This window comes from Eptatretus burgeri, chromosome 1, assembly GCF_056783735.1.
Source record: "Eptatretus burgeri isolate ZD-2024b chromosome 1, Ebu_testis_v1, whole genome shotgun sequence".
Taxonomy (NCBI): Eukaryota; Metazoa; Chordata; class Myxini; order Myxiniformes; family Myxinidae; genus Eptatretus; species Eptatretus burgeri.
The window spans coordinates 12808758-12828870 of NC_140961.1; the positions used below are offsets into that span (position 1 = coordinate 12808758).

Sequence of the window (20113 nt, forward strand, 5' to 3'; positions counted from 1 at the left end):
TATAAACTTCTTGTATGAAGGTATGTATATATATGTATATGTATGTATATATGTATATATATATATATATATATATATATATATATATATATATATATATATGTGTGTATGTATGTATGTATGTATGTATGTATGTATATATATATATATATATATATATATATATAGTATATATCTAATACATAAAGCTCTTTCTGACCACTGACTGATATTAAAGATCGGAACCTTCCGGGTAACATTGAAAGCTGAAATTTTGCTTGCCGATGAACATCAAGCCGGTACACCGGAAAAATTCACAGAATCATCAGACAACATCCGTGAATGAAAATACAAAAAATGAAGAAAAAGAAACAGAAAAGAAAATAAATAAATGAAAAATCAAATGCAAGTGAGTGAGCCAAGACAGTGCGGCAGCACGTTTCATATGCTTATACAAAGTGCAAGCACACCCCGCTAATATATATATATATATATATATATATATATATATATATATATATATATATATATATATATATATATATATATATATCTTCTTCTTCTTTCGGCTGCGCCCGTTAGGGGTCGCCACAGCGGATCATCCGTTATGATCCGCATAATGATTTGGCACAGGTTTTACGCCAGATGCCCTTCCTGACGCAACCCTGGTCGCTTCTTACGACACAGGGATATGGTACACCTATTCTAACCGAGGCATACACCGGGCCCAGTACACTGGTACTCACTTCGCCGACCTTGGAAGGATGACAGACTGAGTCAACCTCCTGGTGTGTATTGATTCAAGCGGCCAACGGGGCTTGAACTCAGGACCTTTTGGATCGACAAGCCGCTACCCTAACCTCTACGCCAACAGCAGGCTTTATATTATATATATATATATATATATATATATATATATATATATATATATATATATATATATATATATATATATATATATATATATATATATATATATATATATATATATATATATATATATATATATATATATATATATATATATATACATACATACATACATGCATATATATATTGGTGGGGTGTGCTTACATTTACACACAGAGCAAATACCACTCATCGCTTAGGTATCGGAGTTACAAAAGGGGTGGGGGTAGAAAAAGAGGAGGGAAGAGGGAGAGAGGGGAGAGAAAGTGGGGAGAGAGGAGATCAAGGAGGGGTCGGTGAAAGAAAGGCAATGTGAGGTGAGACGAAGGGATTGCAGACATGCGGTGGAGCGTTAATTACTGCCTAGATGCATTCGGAGACAAACACCACCCAGACACGTCGGGAAACAAACACCGCCCGGACGCGTCAGGAGACAAACATCGCCCGGACGCCTCGGGAGACAAACACCACCCAGACGAGTCGGGAGACAAACACCGCCCGGACGCGTCCGGAGACCAACACTGCCCTGATGCGTCGGAAGACCAACAACGCCCGGACGTGTCGAGAGACAAAGACCGCCCAGACGCGGTGGGAGACAAACGCCACCCGGATGCATGGGGAGACAAACACCGTCGAGACGCGTCGGGAGACAAATGCCACCCCGACGCATTGGGAGACAAACGCTTCCCCGATGCGTCGGGAGACAAATGCCGCTCGGGCCCGGTGGGAGACAAACACCGCCCAGACGTGTCGGGAGACAAACGCCGCCCGAACGCATCGGGAGACAAACGCCGCCCGTACGTGTCGGGAGACAAACGCTGTTCTTTGAAGATTTACTGGAAAGGTAGTGCACATAATAAAATACAACTAGCCGAAACCGCATCACAGACGGATTCCGTTCCATGAGCCCAATATGACAACCAGTGGCAGCTCTCGTAAGAGCCGGATCCCAGTCGATGTACTTCATGGCCTTACCTAATGAGGCCTACAAAACGTCCTTCTACACAACATTTTTGGTGTACACTACTCCTTGTGAAGAAGTCCCCTGGTTTGTGCATGTGTCTACTTTGACGTTCACCGTGTCAAAACTTCTGGCTCTCGAGAACGTGACGTACAGTTGTCCGTGCGAAAAAACTGGAGATGGAAAGTATATTCCCACTCTACAAAATGTTTGTCCTTGCGCCTTGTTAATGGTCATGCAGTATGCAAGCCGGATGGGGAAGTGGGTTCTCTTTAGTGTGAAGGGCAATGCTACTTCCGATGGTTCCAGCTTCAGCCGTGGAATCAGAACTCGCTGTCCGTGTTTGTTTCCACCAATGATTTATCCATCTAACACATGGTTGTGTAGTCTTCGAATGCACAGTCTAGTGCCGTTGCACAGTCCGCATCGAATGTCGAACTTACATAGGAGCATCACGATTGGTCCTTCAGTATTAATATATAGATGCTTCAGAGTTGAAGGTTGACTATTGCCGCTATGTGCGATGCACTCTTACAGGTACGAAGTTTCTTTCAGTCCAGGTCACAGTACCGAGAAAAATGTGACGCGACCGCTAGGAGGAGCACAAAATTGGTCCTTCAGTATTAATATATAGATGATAGATGATGTTGAATCCATCCATTCATTGGGACCATGCTCTGTGCAGTGTTGGTGTTGCCTAAGCAGTCTCCTGTAGGCCATGGGCTAGATAGGGCCACCGTGCACCCCCACCTCCCAACAAAACTATTTTTTTTGAAGTGTCTGGATATGCTGAATACGAATTTGAATGTTAACATTGAAAATATTGGGAAGCACTACCTGTTTTAGCCTCATGAAAAGGAGTACCCTCAAAAATGAATTTTTGTCATTTGTGCCAAAAGCGATTTCCATACCCAATCAGAATGGCTACTAGACGACCTATTACACTGTTAGACAACACATATTATGGCTTATATGAAACATAATCTCATGCTGGTTCCATGTATGTGTCTAAAATTAATATATCCAAGAGCTTATATAACATGTTGAGTACATGTACTGTATCGTCTTATTAACTGCCCATTATAGTGTAGTAGATAGTAGAAAAATTGTGCAAATTATGATACAAGTATCAAATTTGGCATTTCTGTTCTGCAGGGCTTTCTGATCAAATCTGCCTGATTGGCCATTTGAAAATCCAAATTTTGAAAAATTTGAAAAAAAAAAAAAAACTTAAAAAAATTTGAAGCCCCAGCTGGCTGAAATTCTTGAAGCACAAGTGAACATCCCAGACAGAGAACCAAGGGGATATGCAGTCATCATTGATGGCTCAGCACTTATCAATTCCCTACCTCCACGCACTTCAAAGATATTTGATGACTATGCTAACAAAGACATCATCCCAAAGGTGGAATCCTCTGGTGCCAGGTACGAGAGGGTGGACGTAGTGTTTGATGTGTACAAGAAGTCAAGTCTGAAGTCCGAGGCAAGGTCGAAAAGGGGGCAAGGTATCAGAAGAAGAGTGACAGGAACCAGTAAGACCCCAAGTAACTGGAGAAGCTTTCTTCGAGATGACAGCAACAAGACTGAGCTGTTTCACTTCCTTGTGTAAAAGATGTGTGAAGCACAGACCACAAGCACAGTCGTTGTCACAAAAGAAGATGCCATGAGCAACACAAGGAAGTCACTGGATGCTGTGTCTCCATGTTGTCATGAAGAAGCTGACACTCGAATATTTGTACACGCCAGGGATGCAACGACGGATGATGGCAAGTCCATTATCATTAAGGCTAATGACACGGACGTACTAGTCAGAGCAATATCTGTGCTGCCATCTTTACAGGAACTAGGTCTTGAGAACATGTGGATTGCCTTTGGCCAAGGAGCCAAGGCACGATGGATTCCAGTCCATGAGGTAGTTTCTGCAATAGGGCCTGAGAAAGCTAGAGGGATCCCATACTTCCATGCGTTCACTGGATGTGACGTCGTGTCTGCCTTCCACGGTAAAGGGAAGAAAACTGCATGGCAGACTTGGAACGTCTTTGATGATGTTTCTGAAACATTCACCAATCTCAGCCAGCATCCAACATTGATTCGTGATCTTCACTTTTTTGTTTTGTTTTTTCTTTTTTTTTCAAAATTTGGATTTTCAAATGGCCAATCAGGCAGATTTGATTAGATTCCCCTGGAGAACAAATGTGCCAAATTTGATGCCTGTATCATCATTTGCACAATTCCTCTCAAAAATTGCTGTTATCTGCCCCACTATTACTGTGTTGTAGAGTTTTCAATAAAGCTTATTTTATCCTGTTTCTTGTTATATATCCTGCTAATTAACCATGAGGTGACGTGCCAATGCCAACTGCATTCCACTTGATACCAAAATCAGTCCAATATCTTGGATCCCCGCAATGTTATCACATCCTAAATTGCATATGGTTAATCTCATTGTGTTTGTTAACTATGACCAGTGCCTCCATCGAGGTCAATACCTGACACAGAAATGACTTGGTGCTGAAGAAAAAGCTTGATTTCTCATGAACAAAGATATCCATATTGAAATTGGTATTGTGTGAATTTTTTTTTCCTCCACATAATTATATTTTTAATGTGCAGAATATGGCCATTGGAGCAGTAGTACAGACACCTCCCCCTCAAGGAACTTCAACAACAAATATTAATTTGCAGATTACTTAAGAATTATTCCCATCATTCACATTGAAGCCAACAGGTTAGTTAAGATACAATTCATTAATTTTGACATTAACATCAAATATGTAGTTAAGTTTTCTCTTTTAGGTCAAAGACAGTCAATTATGGAAGAGACCTTCATGCGGCATACTAAATCTCATGGTGGTGCCGGCAGAAATGCTACTGGTGTGTCAGGAATTCTGACGAATTATGATGCCTATCAACGCTGGGTACGAACAACCCATGCTCGATCGCAGTACGTAAATGCCACCCTCAGTATGGCTGACATGTTATCTGGAACGGCAACAGAAACCAAGCACCATGAATTTCGTCCAGCTAAGATTCTGAAGAGTGAGAAGTTAGTGACAAGAACAATGGGAGCAGTGGAAAGCTTCCTCAATCCCTTTGAGGTGGAACGCAAAGACCACTTGCTAATTGTCTCTTCTGGTGCTGCTGCATCTGATGAAGTCCAAAAAGATGTTCTGAGAGCTGAACAGGCAGGCAAGGATGCCAAAGATGCCTTCAATGCTACACGCTTGGAAACAGGGCGTGACTTCCTTGAGCCAGTCAAGCGTCTCAACCTGAAAACCCCAGCTGACATAAACAAGAAGAGCAAAGTCACAACAGCGAAGAACAAAGTCATCCAATACCAGCAGCAAGGGAACATTGCTTTCCAGTTGTTCATGAAGTCCCAACAGCAAGGCCTACAACTGGACCTGAAGGAACTGGACTTATCCACTGACTCCTGTGCCATACAGTATAGGCACTGCTGATGGCTTATTGGCCCAAACTGATAAGTCAAAGTCCTTTGCCCACCTGACAAAAGAAGTTGATGATGCTGCCCTACCATCCACTGATGAGATGCTTGTCATTCTCGATGGTAATGCCTACTTCTACTACTTGAAGGAGGTACCAGGCAACTTCAACCAGATATGCAGCAAGGTGTTTGACATGATGCCAAAGACAGGCAATGTTGTGTTCAGCACAGACAGCTACCTATCCAACTCTGTGAAGGCGATGGAAAGACAGAGGAGAGGATGTGGAGAAAAGTTGATTATGAAGGCTGAAAACACCAAAAGGCCTGCAGATTGGAAACAGTTCCTAGCCAATGATGAAAACAAGCAGCAGTTTATTGCACTGCTTACTCGACTCTGGAGCCAAGATTCGTGTGCCAGAAAGCTGCACGGGCGACAAGTGATCATCGCCTGTGAAGGATCAGCATATCTGCTGACATCTGAAGATGGCCGCTCAACATGCAGAAGAGAAGTTTTGAGTCTCAAGTCTGCTCAAGAGGAAACGGATTCCAAAGTCATTCTCTACTGTGAATATGCCAGGAGCAATCATTACAACAATGTTATGGTGAAGAGTCCAGACAGTGACATATTTTTCATCTTGCTGCACTATGCTCTGACTATGACAGACCTAAAGATCATGTTCGACACAGGCACAGGAAACAAGAAGAGGTTCATCGATATCAGTGAAATATCTCGTGGCTATTCCCAACAGCATTTGACAGCATTGACGGCACTTCATGCCTACAGTGGTTGTGATACCACGAGTGCTTTCAAGGGGTTAGGCAAAGTGAAGCCATTGAAGACCCTCTCAAGGATGCCGAAGTTTGTGGAAGTTCTTGCCAGGCTGGGAGACACGTGGGATGTTTCGAGGGACTTTATGGATAATCTCAATGAGTTCACTTGTGCTTTGTATGGAAGATCTTGTGTTCGAAGTGTAGATGAGTTGCGATTCTTGAGAATGAGTGAGCTGTGTGCCAAAGATGATGATCATCTCACCCACTCAAGTAATGTTGACCTGGCTACTCATCCTCCATGTAGAAAGAGTCTGGAGCAGCACATCAGGAGAGTGAACTTCCAGGTTGGGATATGGAAGAAGGCCATATCCATTGCCAACCCTGATATCCCTGATGCTGGTGACGGACACGGTTGGGCACTTGTCAACCAAAAACTGGAGCCTCTCTGGTATGAGGGGTGTGTTATCCCACAGCAGTTTACAGATATTGCTGAATCAGTGAACACCAGTGATGATGGAGATGATGAATCAGATGACGATGACAGCATACCAAAGGAACATCAGTACTTACCTGGTGACAGCTCGGAGTCTGACCAAGATTGAAGAACATAGCTGAACCATTAGTTGTTGACATTGATTGAAATGGATGACAGTAAAATCTCATGATGTTGTTACTTACCTGATGAATACAATGAAACTGTATGATCATGATAATATATCAACAGAAATATCTTGAAATATGTATATGAAAGATATACTGTGTTATCGCTTGGTAAAAGGAACAATGTTACAGACTGTTATTCCCTACTATATGTCAATATAATGTTGGTTTCAATCATTGTTTGTAATCAGAATCTTGGAAATAATATAAGTATGAATGTAGCACATTTATTTGTATTGTAAAATACATTACTATATTATTTAGTGTGGGAAAGAATATACCAGCGATATTAACATGAATAATGTTCTCAGCAATTTATTTTATTTTTAAAACCCAACCCTGCTTTTGATTTTGTGAATACCGTTCTGTTGTTTATAGTGTGATAACATCTTGTGTGTTCACGTTATCTGGATTAAATTGTATTTGGATAGTATATATATGGATAACAAATTAAGTCAGATTCTTATTCTAGACTATTTGGCAGAAGAAAAAAAAATGTCTTAAAATCAGCTTTATTGAAACTTCTACAACACAGTAATGAACGGTTAATAAGACGATACAGTACATGCACTCAACATGTTATATAAGCTCTTGGATATATTAATTTTAGACACATACATGGAACCAGCATGAGATTGTTTCATATAAGCCATAATATGTGTAGTCTGACAGTGTAATGGGTCGTCTAGAAGCCATTCTGATTGGGTACGGAAATCGCTTTTGGCACAAATGACGAAAATTCATTTTTGCAGGTACCCCTTTTCATGAGGCTAAAACAGGTAGTGCATCCCAATATTTTCAATGTTAACATTCAAATTCGTATTCAGCATATCCAGACACTTCAAAAAAACATAGTTTTGTTGGGAGGTGGTGGGGGGAGGGGCATGCACGGTGGCCCTATCTAGCCCATGGCCTACTGGGCTATTGGGAACAATTCTGGATGGGTCACCACTCCAACACAAGATACCAGCAAGCTGGTGCTCATTTTGACTACCTCGGAAGGATGACAGGTAGAGTCAACCCACCCCTCGGTATTAATTCAATAGCCAAGCAGGATTTGAACTCAGGATCTTTGGATCCCAAGCCACCACCATAACCATTAAGTCAACACCAGCTATATGTTGAATGAGTGCCTGTGTTTCCTGTTTTTACAGTGTCAATCACAAAGAAAGCACAGATATGTTGCCTCTTGTTCCAAACAGTCATCAAAGTCTACCCCAGGTAATTAATTATTCATTTCTTTGACAATCTAATATATGAGAGTTAGGATATATTTATTTATAAACCAAGACATCATACTCTGTCACCTCCTTTGGCATTCACAGATGTGTCATATAATATTAGTGTGTGTGTGTGTGTGTGTGTGTGTGTGTGTGTGTGTGTGTGTGTGTGTGTGTGTGTGTGTGTGTGTGTGTGTGTGTGTGTGTGTGTGTGTGTGTGTGTGTGTGTGTGTGTGTGTGTGTGTGTGTGTGTTTTTTAACAGGAAAGAAACACTCAGATGATTCAAGTTCCCTCACCCTCTCACTCAAACAAACATTATAATCCTAAAATCTGCTGTTGATATTTCAATGTGTGATGTATTGTGTTTTAAGCATTAATTGTATTTGGCAATTCCATGCCAAATACACTATTATTACTGGAATTCTTTATTATTATTCTTCTTTTCATCACATCCATCACCCGAAAACTCCTCCTCGGGTTTTTCTCTTGGAGCACTAACAATTATGTCTTTGAAATGGGCTGCATTCAAGGAAGTGCAGTGTCAACTTTTGACCTTGAAATTCTCAAGGTTAAGGTCAAGGTCACACAAAATGTCAAAAACACATTTTGCCCCATATCTTCGCCCCACGGAAAGATACAGGTTAGCCGCTGATATTTTCTGATAGGTCACAACAGGGCCTACAAAAAATCTTATTCACCAAAGTTGTGTGACCTATATCTTCTGAGATCGGTAGTGGTCAAATTTCAACAAAAACACATTTTGCCCCATATCTTCACCCCACAGAAAGATACAGGTTAGCCGCCGACATTTTCTGATAGGCCACAGCAGGGCCTACAAAAAATCTTATTTGACCAAAGTTGTGTGACCTATATCTTCTGAGATCGGTAGGCGTCAAAGTTCATGCTGTTGCCAAATACGTATTCGCTGCAAGCGAATGCAGCCCTCTAGTTATATGTTTTGCTTTCAATTATTAAATTCTTAATTACAAAAAAAAGGATAAAGGAGGTGTCAGAAAGAGGGGGGAGGGGGGGTAGGTGCGCTCCCCCAATGACCCACCTCCCCCCTCATCCCACCCCGTCCCCTCCCCGTGTGTGTGTGTGGAAGGGTGGGGGTGGGACGAGGGGGGGTGGTGGGTCAAAGGTGTTGCACAAGGGGAGGGGATGATGTGGTATATGGGTGTGGCTTGTGTGGGTGGGGGTGAAGGTGTGTGGCTTGTGTGGGTGGGGAAGGGTGGGGTGGGATGAATGGATGTAGGTGTGGCTTGCATGAGTGTGGCTTGCATGAGTGTGGCTTGGATGGGTGTGGCTTGCATGGCCATGGTTTGGTTGGAGTCAAAAAAGGGGTAAAGTCAATTTTTGAATTTGTTTTTTTTTCTCAATTTATTATCTTTGTCTTTTGTAATATCTTTGTGAATAAAATGAACCTAAAATCTCTTCTCCTTTTAAATCATATAATTTGAAGGTCCAATGAAATGTATCTATACTGTAATTTAAAATAACTGTATTTTTTAATCTCACTGGTTTCCATATTTTTATATTTATTCAATCTCTCTCCTTCCTCCCTCTTTATTTCATCCCTCTCTATTTTCTCCCTTGCCTGCTTCTCTCTCTCTCTCTCTCTCTCTCTCTCTCTCTCTCTCTCTCTCTCTCTCTCTCTCTCTCTCTCTCTCTCTCTCTCTCTCTCTCTCTCTCTCTCTCTCTCTCTCTCTCTCTCTCTCTCTCTCTCTCTCTCTCTCTCTCTCTCTCTCTCTCTCTCTCTCTCTCTCTCTCTCTCTTCTCTCTCTCTTCTCTCTCTCTTCTCTCTCTCTTCTCTCTCTCTTCTCTCTCTCTTCTCTCTCTCTTCTCTCTCTCTTCTCTCTCTCTTCTCTCTCTCTTCTCTCTCTCTTCTCTCTCTCTTCTTTCTCTCTTCTCTCTCTCTTCTCTCTCTCTTCTCTCTCTCTTCTCTCTCTCTTCTCTCTCTCCTCCTCTCTTGCCTCAATTTCTTCAACTCCTTCCTCATCCCTTACTACCCTTGAACCACTTTCACCCCATAGAATATCATACATATATTCATCTAGATTTCTTGATATTCCTGCATCCAAATTTTTTTTTTTTTACAACAGAAAACCAACAAAATTTCTTCTGAATTTCTAAGAGAGCCTTGTATTTTCTCAACTATAAAACCTTCTCATTATTTAACATTTTGGTTAAATCCAAACTTGTTGGTTTCGCAACATCAATATAAAGCCAATCTTTTATTGAAAATACCCCATTCTTATGTTGTAGAACACATTTATTAAAATAGCTAATACCCTTTTCTTATAGGTATGGTTCGACACAGAAAAGATAATTTTCTTGAAGCCTTCTTGCTGTCATTTATATATCAGAAATATATGACAGATTAATATGATGACAGGTATTACCTCTCCATCTTCCCATTGTTAAATCAGTTTGTATTCCCTTACTTATGATATAAAATCCTGTTCTTTGTGTTTTCATGATATAAACTATTGCAAAACCATTATTGATTTTAGCCTTATTAAATTCTTTTATTTGTTGTTTGCTAATCGTGCTTCCACAAATATCGATACCAAGTGGATAATATTCTTCCTTACGAGACTAATTTAATTATTTCAGATCTTCTAGGTTTATTTTAAATGACCACTTATACCCTAAATCATTCATCCCATATCTCCAATGTTCTATTCTCATACAAACGATACGCCCTTCTTTATATATAAAAAAAAAAAATTTCAATTGGAACTGTGAATGCTGTATGACCTGGAGATAAAACCTGTATCTTTGGAATACAAAACCGTTTTATTTAAGTATATATATATTGTGATAAATCACTTCATCTCACCAAGTCATTCGCCTCAGTCGGGCTTGGATAATTTATTAATTTATAAGCATTTTTCATATTAATATTTTTTGTTATTCCATATTTCTGTCATTCAGCCTGTGCCTTTGTGTCATAATTTCATAAATCAACATGCAGTTCTTGGGATACACCAAAGGTAGACCTATCTTTTCCAACATGTCATTTATATTAGATTAAAAATAACATCATAAAATTTTTTGTTGTTGTTGTTGAGTTTCCATCGTGTGCTGCCTTTTTGGCTGTCTTTGCATCATTGGTGAGGGGCACAGCTATGCTGCTGATGCAGTGCCCCTATTACCAGTATACTGGTGCTCATTTCGCCGACCTCAGAAAGATGACAGGCTAAGTCAACCCCCTGGCCAAGGGGGCTCAAACTCAGGATCCTAGGATCCCAATCCACCACCCTAACCGCAAAGCCAACACCAAGCTACTTTCTTGAGGTGAAATAACACATATCTTACTATAATTCACCATCTGTCCGTCTCGCTGTTCCCAGGTACCGCAAAAACGGCTGAACCGATCGCAACCATTTTTTGGGTGTGTAATCCTGGGACCCCTTGAAGTAAAATAGGCATAAATATAATAACATGACCCCCTTGACGGCTCCCGTAGGGAGCGGGTGCTTCTAGTCGACATAATTGACCACACTTGGAATTTATTTATTGGACTTGAAATGTTTGGTAAACACCATTCTGTAAGAATTCCATGACTTCAACAGGTGGTGGAAGACCACAACTATCAAATATTTATCCTGATTATTATAAACACAAACCCAATGAGAACTGTTTCCATGGTGATCTTCTAAATTCATAAAAATATTCTTTGTATATTGAGACAAGTTTGTTAATTTGTCTCTCACACAAATAACCACATTATCAATTTTTAATTTCTTACAATATTTGGCAAGTTCTATATTTGATGATGTATTCTTTTCAAATTCTTTAAACCACTCTTCAATGCTCACCTATTTATGAGAAAGATATAATCCAATACCCCTTTTAGTTAATTTTACACCTGCTTGTGGGATAGAAGAAAGCGTATTGCCAACTAGAAATTTTGATTTATCTGGTCGACTTTCAAGTTTTTCAGCAAAATCTACAAATACACCACTTCCACTAATTTGTCTTTCCAACTCTTTTTGAGCCAGTATTTGAGCCTTCCTTTCATTGGCAATTTTCACTGCTGCTGAAATACAGCCCATCAATGCTCCAGCCACACTTAAACCAGCAAATAAAGGAATTAGAAATGGGAGAAATCCTCTACCCATTCCTCTTATAAATATTTCTTCAACATTGGTTTTGACATTTTGATTTTAAGTGAGCCAGTATCGTTCAAGATTTTCACCTGTTCTCTTGTGAGCAAAACATCACTTCTTACTGCTCCTTTTCTCTGAATCGTATTTTCATTAATCATCCAAGGCTTTTGATTTTGAATGCAAGATGATAGTTTATTAACATTGTTTTGATTAACATATACCCCAGTTTGTACTTTACTACTCATTTACTTATCAAAAAAATTGGTGAGACTAATCATAACACCATTGTCTGTAGTCCCCTGTAATTCTGTTTTTCCAAAAGAAAACTATTATCTTCTTCACTCTCTCCTCTTTCAATGTGTAGGGAAGTATCCACTCTATTTGACTATCGTTTCCTTTTGAGTGCTCAGGTCAATCACACAGATTGAGTAAAGTTTTGTAAACGCTACCAAACCAAAATTGGTTCTTTATTACCATTGCTTTCACACACCTTTTGGTAAGACTTGTTTGCTTCAGCATATTCTTTTTTTTTTTTTCCCCCAATCAATTTCCAATCTATCTCGTGGATAAAATGTTCCATCCAGAGAAACCCGAAGTTGTTTCACCTTCGCATTATCACTCAACGCATTATTCTTGTCAGTCGCAGTATATCCATCTGGTTTCTTAAAAATGAGCCATAGGTATTGTGGCTTTCCTTCGAGAACACCCGATACAAATTCCACGTGTAAGTGGTTTGGTTTAGTTCAACGTGTTGACATCTTCATTTAAGTATGATACATTTTGTGGTTTCTTTGAGTTAAGTCATCTCTTCTGTTTTAAGATTAGGAGTATATTCATGAATATACTGTTACGTTTGAGGGGGGGTACGGTAGCACCTGTGATATACCTTGCAGGAGCTGCGGTACCAGAGGAGGGGGCAGTGTTACGTTTGAGGGGGGGGTATGCATTCAAAGGGTAATTAGGATGTTTAATTAGGTATAACCATGCTGTTCGAGTGTACCAGGATCTCGATGTAATAAGTAGCAATTCAGTGGTGATAAGTTGTCTAGTAAATGTCCATTTCTTCAAGGGGGAAATGATAATTGTCACGTAATTAGATAGGGATACGGGATAGGGTAAGTGTGTCTGCGTAAACCCCTTTTAGTATTCTCTGGAGGCTTGCCGTGACGTCACAGGACAGTGCTGCGGATGGCTCCGCCCCGTGATCACGATTGGCGGAAGGCGACGGCGGAGGGCCAATAAACGGCTCGATTGGAAGTGACGAGGACGGGAGCATAAAAAGGTTCTGTTCGGGGTCGAAAAGGAAGAGGAAGAAGATCGGGACAGAAAGACCGTTTTTTGGGGGGGTGGAGGTTGTTGTGCTGGGAGCGTGCTTGTTGTTGCGCTGATTCGGCCCTGGTTTGATCGTGTCTTGGAGCCTTGCTGAGCCTCGTGCCTCACCTTGGTTGGCTCTGGGGTTCTGCTGTCTCGGAGTACGGGGTCGAACGGCGGGCGGACCTGCCTCCCTCTCCTGCTCGCAATTTGGCGCCAGAACTGGTTCCCTGGCGGCTGTGAGCGGTCTTGGGCCAAGACCAGGAGGTTGACAGCACCACGGTTTCTCCTGCCCCTGACGAGCGCAACGCCAGCTCGTCCTACGCCAATCCAGGGACTGTTGCGTCCACACCACGGTCCAGCCTGACCACCAGGAATAGTTACGTTGTGTGTGTGTGTGTGTGTGTGTGTGTGTGTGTGTGTGTGTGTGTGTGTGTGTGTGTGTGTGTGTGTGTGTGTGTGTGTGTGTGTGTGTGTGTGTGTGTGTACCTGGCGCATTAGAGGGTTTGAGATTTGTATATTCATTGGAATTGTCTGTGTTTTCCCCACGCCCGATCCCACACCATCCCGTCGAATCGCCCCGGATCCCTCTTCTTGCCGAGTCTTGTTATTTCTGGTTAGAGAAATAAACGTTATCAACTCAGTGAAAAGCGACTCGTGCCACCTTCCTCGTCCCGTTTGCGGTAGAGCGATTAGAACCGCCATCTTTGGGTTATAAATAAATAAACCGCCTCCATCGTTTTGGCTCATTCTACGTTAGCGGGACTGTTCAGGTCCCGTGAACGTCACAATACCAACTCATTTCATCAATAACAAATTTATTCTGCGCACCAAAAACATTAGCAGCACCAAAAAGGAATCTATTTTCATTATCATTCCTTTGTCGTTGAAATCTAATTTTAAGTCCACACAGAACTTTATCAGAATCACAAAATCCAAATATACCTTTAAAGGTCCCCTGACATGCAAAAGTACTGAAATTTCATTTATATATGTCCTAGAGGAGTTTTTCGTGATTTAAGATCTGACAATTTTTTTTCACAATACTCATTCTGTAAAATGTAAAATTAAAAAAACGAACGTCTTCGGGAACACCCATAAAAATTCTCCTGAAAGGGGCGTAACCAACATGACGTCAACTACAGTATGACAAAAGCTGCATGTTATTTACTCGGGTTGGTGGTCTACGTGATTCTATTGGCTTCCTGTGTGTTTCCACATTTGATTGGTCTACTCAATCGCTTCGTTCATTTCTGCTTTAAAAAAAATCGAACATTTGGTTTTGAATAATGGATGGCATGGACTTTGATTTGTCTGGTAGCGACAGTGAGTGTGAGAGAAATGAAGGATTTTGGTCTGAATCACATGGAGAATTGTCGGATAACATAGTCGTGGGAGGTGAAGTTCAGGCAGCTTTAAATGAAGTACGACCTTAGCAATTCGAGCCCGAAGCAGGACAAGCAGAGAAAAATGGCGATGAAATTCCTGGAGTTCATGATGATCGGGAGGACATCAAAGGAAGACTCAGAAATAACAACTGGTAAGACTAAATCCTATTCGTAATTCAATAATGTACATTTGACTTGCATACTGCTCGATATCAGAAATATTTCAGTGAGGTGACGTGAACAGCACAGCGCAGCGGACATGTTGCTTCGTGGCAAATTTATCACAAACAAGGCCGGCGCATGTCATCGGCCATATCTCTCCGCACATAAAACGAAGCAATCTCGCTGTCCGGATACTATGAAAACTTGTGTGCAGAACACACCTTGCGATACAATTGTCTCGAGTAGTCCGATAAATCTGACGTTCTGTTGCATTTTCATTAATGTTATTCCTACTGTCGTCAAGTAGCACCAGTAGAAAACAATGAAGAAAAGAGAATAATAAAATAAAGCTACAGCACATCGGATTTATCGGACCAGTCGGACGGACGACAGATTTATCGGACTAGTCGGACGGACGACGGATTTATCGGACAAGTCGGATGGACGACGGATTTATCGGACTAGTCGGACGGACGACGGATTTATCGGACTAGTCTAGACTCTAGAGTGGACAAGTAACTTGTATTAGCATGCACACAATGTAAAAGTCAATGCGTAAAAGTCCCGAGGATATGAGGCTATGTAATAGGACAGATAAATTTGTCTTTCATAGTTGTGCAAACATTTTTTACCCTTTTCTTTTAGTACAGCATTTTGGCTAAATGTTAATGAATAGCATGCCAATAGAAGCTGTACCTTCACTTTAGAATAAACCCATGTATGTTGAGTGCAGCCATAACCTGGCTTGCATGTATGTGGAATCATACCTATCCCAGCAGGCTGGTTTCAACGAACAATTCAATAAGCTGCAAAATGTGGGTGCAGGTTTTTCACATTGTTTGATTTTAAAATTATCTCCTTGCGCCTTGAAATGATGCAATATTAATCTTTAGTATTTTACTTGTATGTCCCTGTAATTTTTTTTTTTTTAATGGAAAGGTTCAACAGTCACATTTTATATTTTGTGTACATGGTATAGCCCTTTATTGTGCATACATGTATTTGATTTGTATACGACGACGACAAGGTAGTAAAGGGATAAATAATTGCCTCGTGATTGTTGTGCATACATGGCTCAGAAGCATAATTTCTTGTCTCTGTGTGTGAGGAATGAGGGGTTGGGATGAATAGAGGGATGAATAGAGCCAGTGCTCAACGTCACTGTCTTCGAAGTAGGCGCTGCAAATGAGGCTCGTGTCGCTGGGGCCTTTCCAGTTTCCCCTCGTCAACTTCACTTTAGATGTCCATATTCTCCGACGATTATCATCTTTCGGGAATACATGAAGGCTTACACCATCTTTGCTTGTATTGCTGCATCCTGCTACGATACATCTTGCAGGCATTTTCAAAAGTACGGCTAAAACTCTTAAAAACTTTCGCGAAACAATCACTGGAATTAAGACGATCACAGAGATTGCACTAACATGTGCAAAATGCATTTTTACGTACTTTATAAGGCGCGTGACATCTCGACTCTTGAGTCAATCCACTCTGTGTGAGTTACTGTATGTGACGTCACGCTGCGATTCGCTGAAGTCAACTTTTTTAGGGGTGGGGCATAGCAAGTTGTGAATAACTCCAGAAATGATCGAAATATTGCTCTAATTATCCCATTTTTTATTAAAAAAACAAAGCATGGGTGATTTCTTCACTAGGAAGGTCAAGTTAATATATAAATAACAAGAAAGTTTTGCATGTCAGGGGACCTTTAAGAGGAACTGCCATGGTAAAACTATTTTTTTTTTATTTTGCATCATCGACATACATTCCTTTTCTTTGACTATAACTAAGATATACCTTTGTTCCCGTTGTCATATCAGGAATAAAGTCTTCGACAGCACACGTACCCATTCTATCACTAAATGAATATAGTGTAAATTTCATCATTTCAGATGTAGCAGAGACATAATCAACCGCTTCAACTTCTTGTGTTCCAATATACAAACAAATACTATCAAACATTTTCCAGAAGAAATCATTTACGAGTGTAGCGTTTGTGTTATTCCCAGCCTTAGTGAATGAAAATTTACACAACAAGAAACTATCGGCAAGATTCAAATAAGTTTGTTGATTATCTATTTCAAAACTTTTGTATTCCAGTCTGTTCCAGTTATAACATTTACCTTGAAGCAGTCTTCTTTTTGAGTGGAGTTTGAGCTGATAATGCTAATGGTATCATCCAAATCATAGACACCATCAATTGCTTCCATACTTGTATTTATTTAGTAAAAAACAAAAGATGTTTAAACTTTTGAAACCCTGACCCAATATTTAAATTATTTTTTGGGCGTCTTTTATACTCTTTTTTAGCACCCGCTACATTTCCCACAGCAAAAGCAGTTGAACCTACCTATTAGGTCTTTGTGTTTAAGAATAGTTGAACCTATACCCATTAGAGTATCAATTACCCACCTCCTTTATTTCTAAATTGATGGCCTACATCCCATTGTCTCTTAAGGGGCTGTCACACCTTGAGGTTTTAGCCAGCGTATGGCAAGGTCTCAAAATGTATGTAAAACGCTGGTGTACGCTGAACTATTGATGTTTTTTTTTGAAGTTTTGGGCATATAATAACGTGTTGGACGTATGCATAACGTATTAGTAACGTACACAGAACGTTTTAATCACATATAGATAACTTGTACCAACGAATGCTGAGCGTGTTGTCAGCGTTCACAACCTATGCCCAACGATAGTCTAACTTATGCAGAGCGCGCGGCAGCGTATCGCCGACGATCACGTGGCATAGGCTATTCATAGGCTGCGGCTCGACGATTCAAATCATAACCGCACTAGACATCGAAGTGTGAAGCCGCTGTCACACCTTGACGTTTTAACCAGCATATGCCAACGCATGAAAAATTTGCCGAACCAAGCTGGCACACGTCGAATACATTATGGGTAAGTTTTGTATACGTTAAGAGCACGCTGGCATACATCGTAGTTTTCTGGCATACATCGTCATACGCCGAGTACGTTGAGAAATTTTCAGAATGTTGAAAATTTCTCAACGTACTCGACGTATGACACACGTTCCGCATACGCTGGCATAAGTTGTAGGCACGCTACGCGATCGTTGACACACGTCGACACACGTTACTTGTACGTTACTCATAAGTCGAAACACGTCGAAGTAATGGTTAGCGTCAGTGTTCCAGACTCTTGGTTTTTTTTAAAAAAAATTTTCTTCGGTATGTCGGTGATGTTGACACTTCGATTTCTAGTGCGGTTATGATTTAAATCTTTGAGCGGCAGCCTATTAATTATATTATATTATAACCACACTAGAAATCGAAGTGTCAACATCACCGTCATACCGAAGAAAAAAAAAAAAACAGGGAGTCTGGAACACTGACACTAACCATTACATTGACGTGTTTTGACTTATGAGTAACGTACAAGTAACGTGTGTCAACGATCGCGTAACGTACCTACAGCACGTTACTCATAGGTTAGAAATAAGTTTCGGGTATGCTAAACATTACCTCGACATGTTTCGACTTATGAGTAACTTACAAGTAACGTGTGTCAACGATCGCGTAACTTGCCTACAACTTATGGCCAGCATTATGCGGAACGTGTGAGTCATACGCTGGCATACGTCAAAAAATTTCAAGCATGGAAAATTTGTCTAAGACCTCGGCGTACAAAGACGTATGCCAGCGTACTACGAAAAAAAAAGCCAGCGTACTATGACGTATGCCAGTGTGCTCTTAACGTATACAAACTTACCCAGAACGTATTCGACGTGTGCCAGCGTTTTAGCCAAATTTTGCATATGTCAGGCATACGCTGGCTAAATCGTCAAGGTGTGGTGAGTTCTAACCATCTTTATTCCTCAACCTCATAAAACATGACCATCTTTAGCTATATACTTTTTTTTCATCAACAGATTCAACTACGACATTTTTATATTAAAGGTAATTTTAAAATGGTCCCAAACTACGACTGAACAAAATGTCATTTCACCTGATATATTAACACCCTTTAGTTCATCAAGATTTACATCTTTAGGGTTATTGAAAAAAATACAAATTTCTCCTTGCATATTGCTGATGGTCTTATCTTTTCTTTCTAAAGCGTGATCCATAAAGTTTTTCTTTTTTGATACTTTTTCTTGTTTCATTGCTTTCTTTAGTTTTGAATATATTGCCAGAAGGAGAGGAGAAACTTTTGTTGGAGCTCCATTAATTGATGTTCTTCCAGATATACTGAAAGCCCTTCCACTGAAGGAAATTGAAAAACTCATATTATTCACCACTAGAAGCACCCGCTCCCCACGGGAGCCGTCAAGGGGGGGGGTCATGTTATTATATTTATGCCTATTTTACTCCAAGGGGTCCCAGGATTACACACCCCAAAAATGGTTGCGATCGGTTCAGCCGTTTTTGCGGTACCTGGGAACAAACAGACAGATAGATGGTGAATTATAGTAAGATAATTGTTTTTATCCAATAGTTGTTATATTTAGCTTTATTCAATTTTACATCTTCGACATATTTCTCAGTATCTTTTACAAATGTAGAGATTGAGTGAAACTTGTCTTTTGTGTTGTGATACATTGTATTTATGAAGTAAAAAAAGTTGATGGGTGAAATGGTTTTAAGCACAAATTCACCTATAAATTAAACAGAATTTTCATCAAGAAAATTTTATTTTAAGCAAAGTTTTTCTAAACAAATATGGTGAATACAACGTACTGCGATGTTTGGACTCATGAATATAAATGTTATTAAAAAAAAAACACCTCAAACCAACAAACACACATTCAATCTTTTCAGACAAATATCTCCATTTGAACTAGAAGCAAAACATTGTGATGTCTTTTCTAAGGATGTCTTAAAAGGGAGTGATAAAAAACACCTTCAATCACAAAAACACGTAAACAACATTGAGAGAAACTTGAAGAGAAATATGAAGGAAATTGGATTAGAGGGAGATGTCACTTAGAATAAACCATTTGAAATAACAACTCTTCAAAGATGTTTTAAAGATTGGATAGAGGTAAAACTTATAAGATTTAATATTAGTGCAAGATACATTTGGGAAGCGATTCATATCTCAAAGGATTCAATTATCAAGTTTGTTCGAAGAATGTTGAAAAAGCATAAATCATTCAAAATATTGTTACGAATTTGGAATTCGATTGCACACAACATACAGGTTCCTTTAGTCAGCTATGTCGATAAGT

General features: G+C 40.2%; 2 protein-coding genes and 1 long non-coding RNA gene across 10 annotated transcripts in view; 2 read left to right on the plus strand and 1 right to left on the minus strand.

The window, feature by feature from the left end:
- The window catches only part of LOC147033883 (uncharacterized), a 109846-nt gene that overhangs the window by 13379 nt on the left and 76354 nt on the right, over nt 1-20113 (plus strand). The window contains exon 3 of one of the 2 annotated variants that reach the window (XR_015055841.1): nt 7880-7946. The exons of the other annotated variant lie outside the window; for it this stretch is intronic. This is a non-coding gene — a long non-coding RNA (uncharacterized LOC147033883). The remainder of the gene's footprint in view (nt 1-7879; nt 7947-20113) is intronic. 2 annotated transcript variants of the gene reach the window in all.
- Nucleotides 1-20113, minus strand: part of LOC147033884 (homeobox protein Nkx-2.5-like) — a 101192-nt gene that overhangs the window by 4270 nt on the left and 76809 nt on the right. The gene's annotated exons all lie outside the window — the stretch shown is intronic.
- LOC147033885 (uncharacterized) lies at nt 5347-7079 on the plus strand. Its single transcript, XM_085872141.1, has one exon. It carries the CDS (start codon nt 5399-5401, stop codon nt 6665-6667), a length of 1269 nt encoding a protein of 422 aa, XP_085728267.1. The 5' UTR covers nt 5347-5398; the 3' UTR covers nt 6668-7079.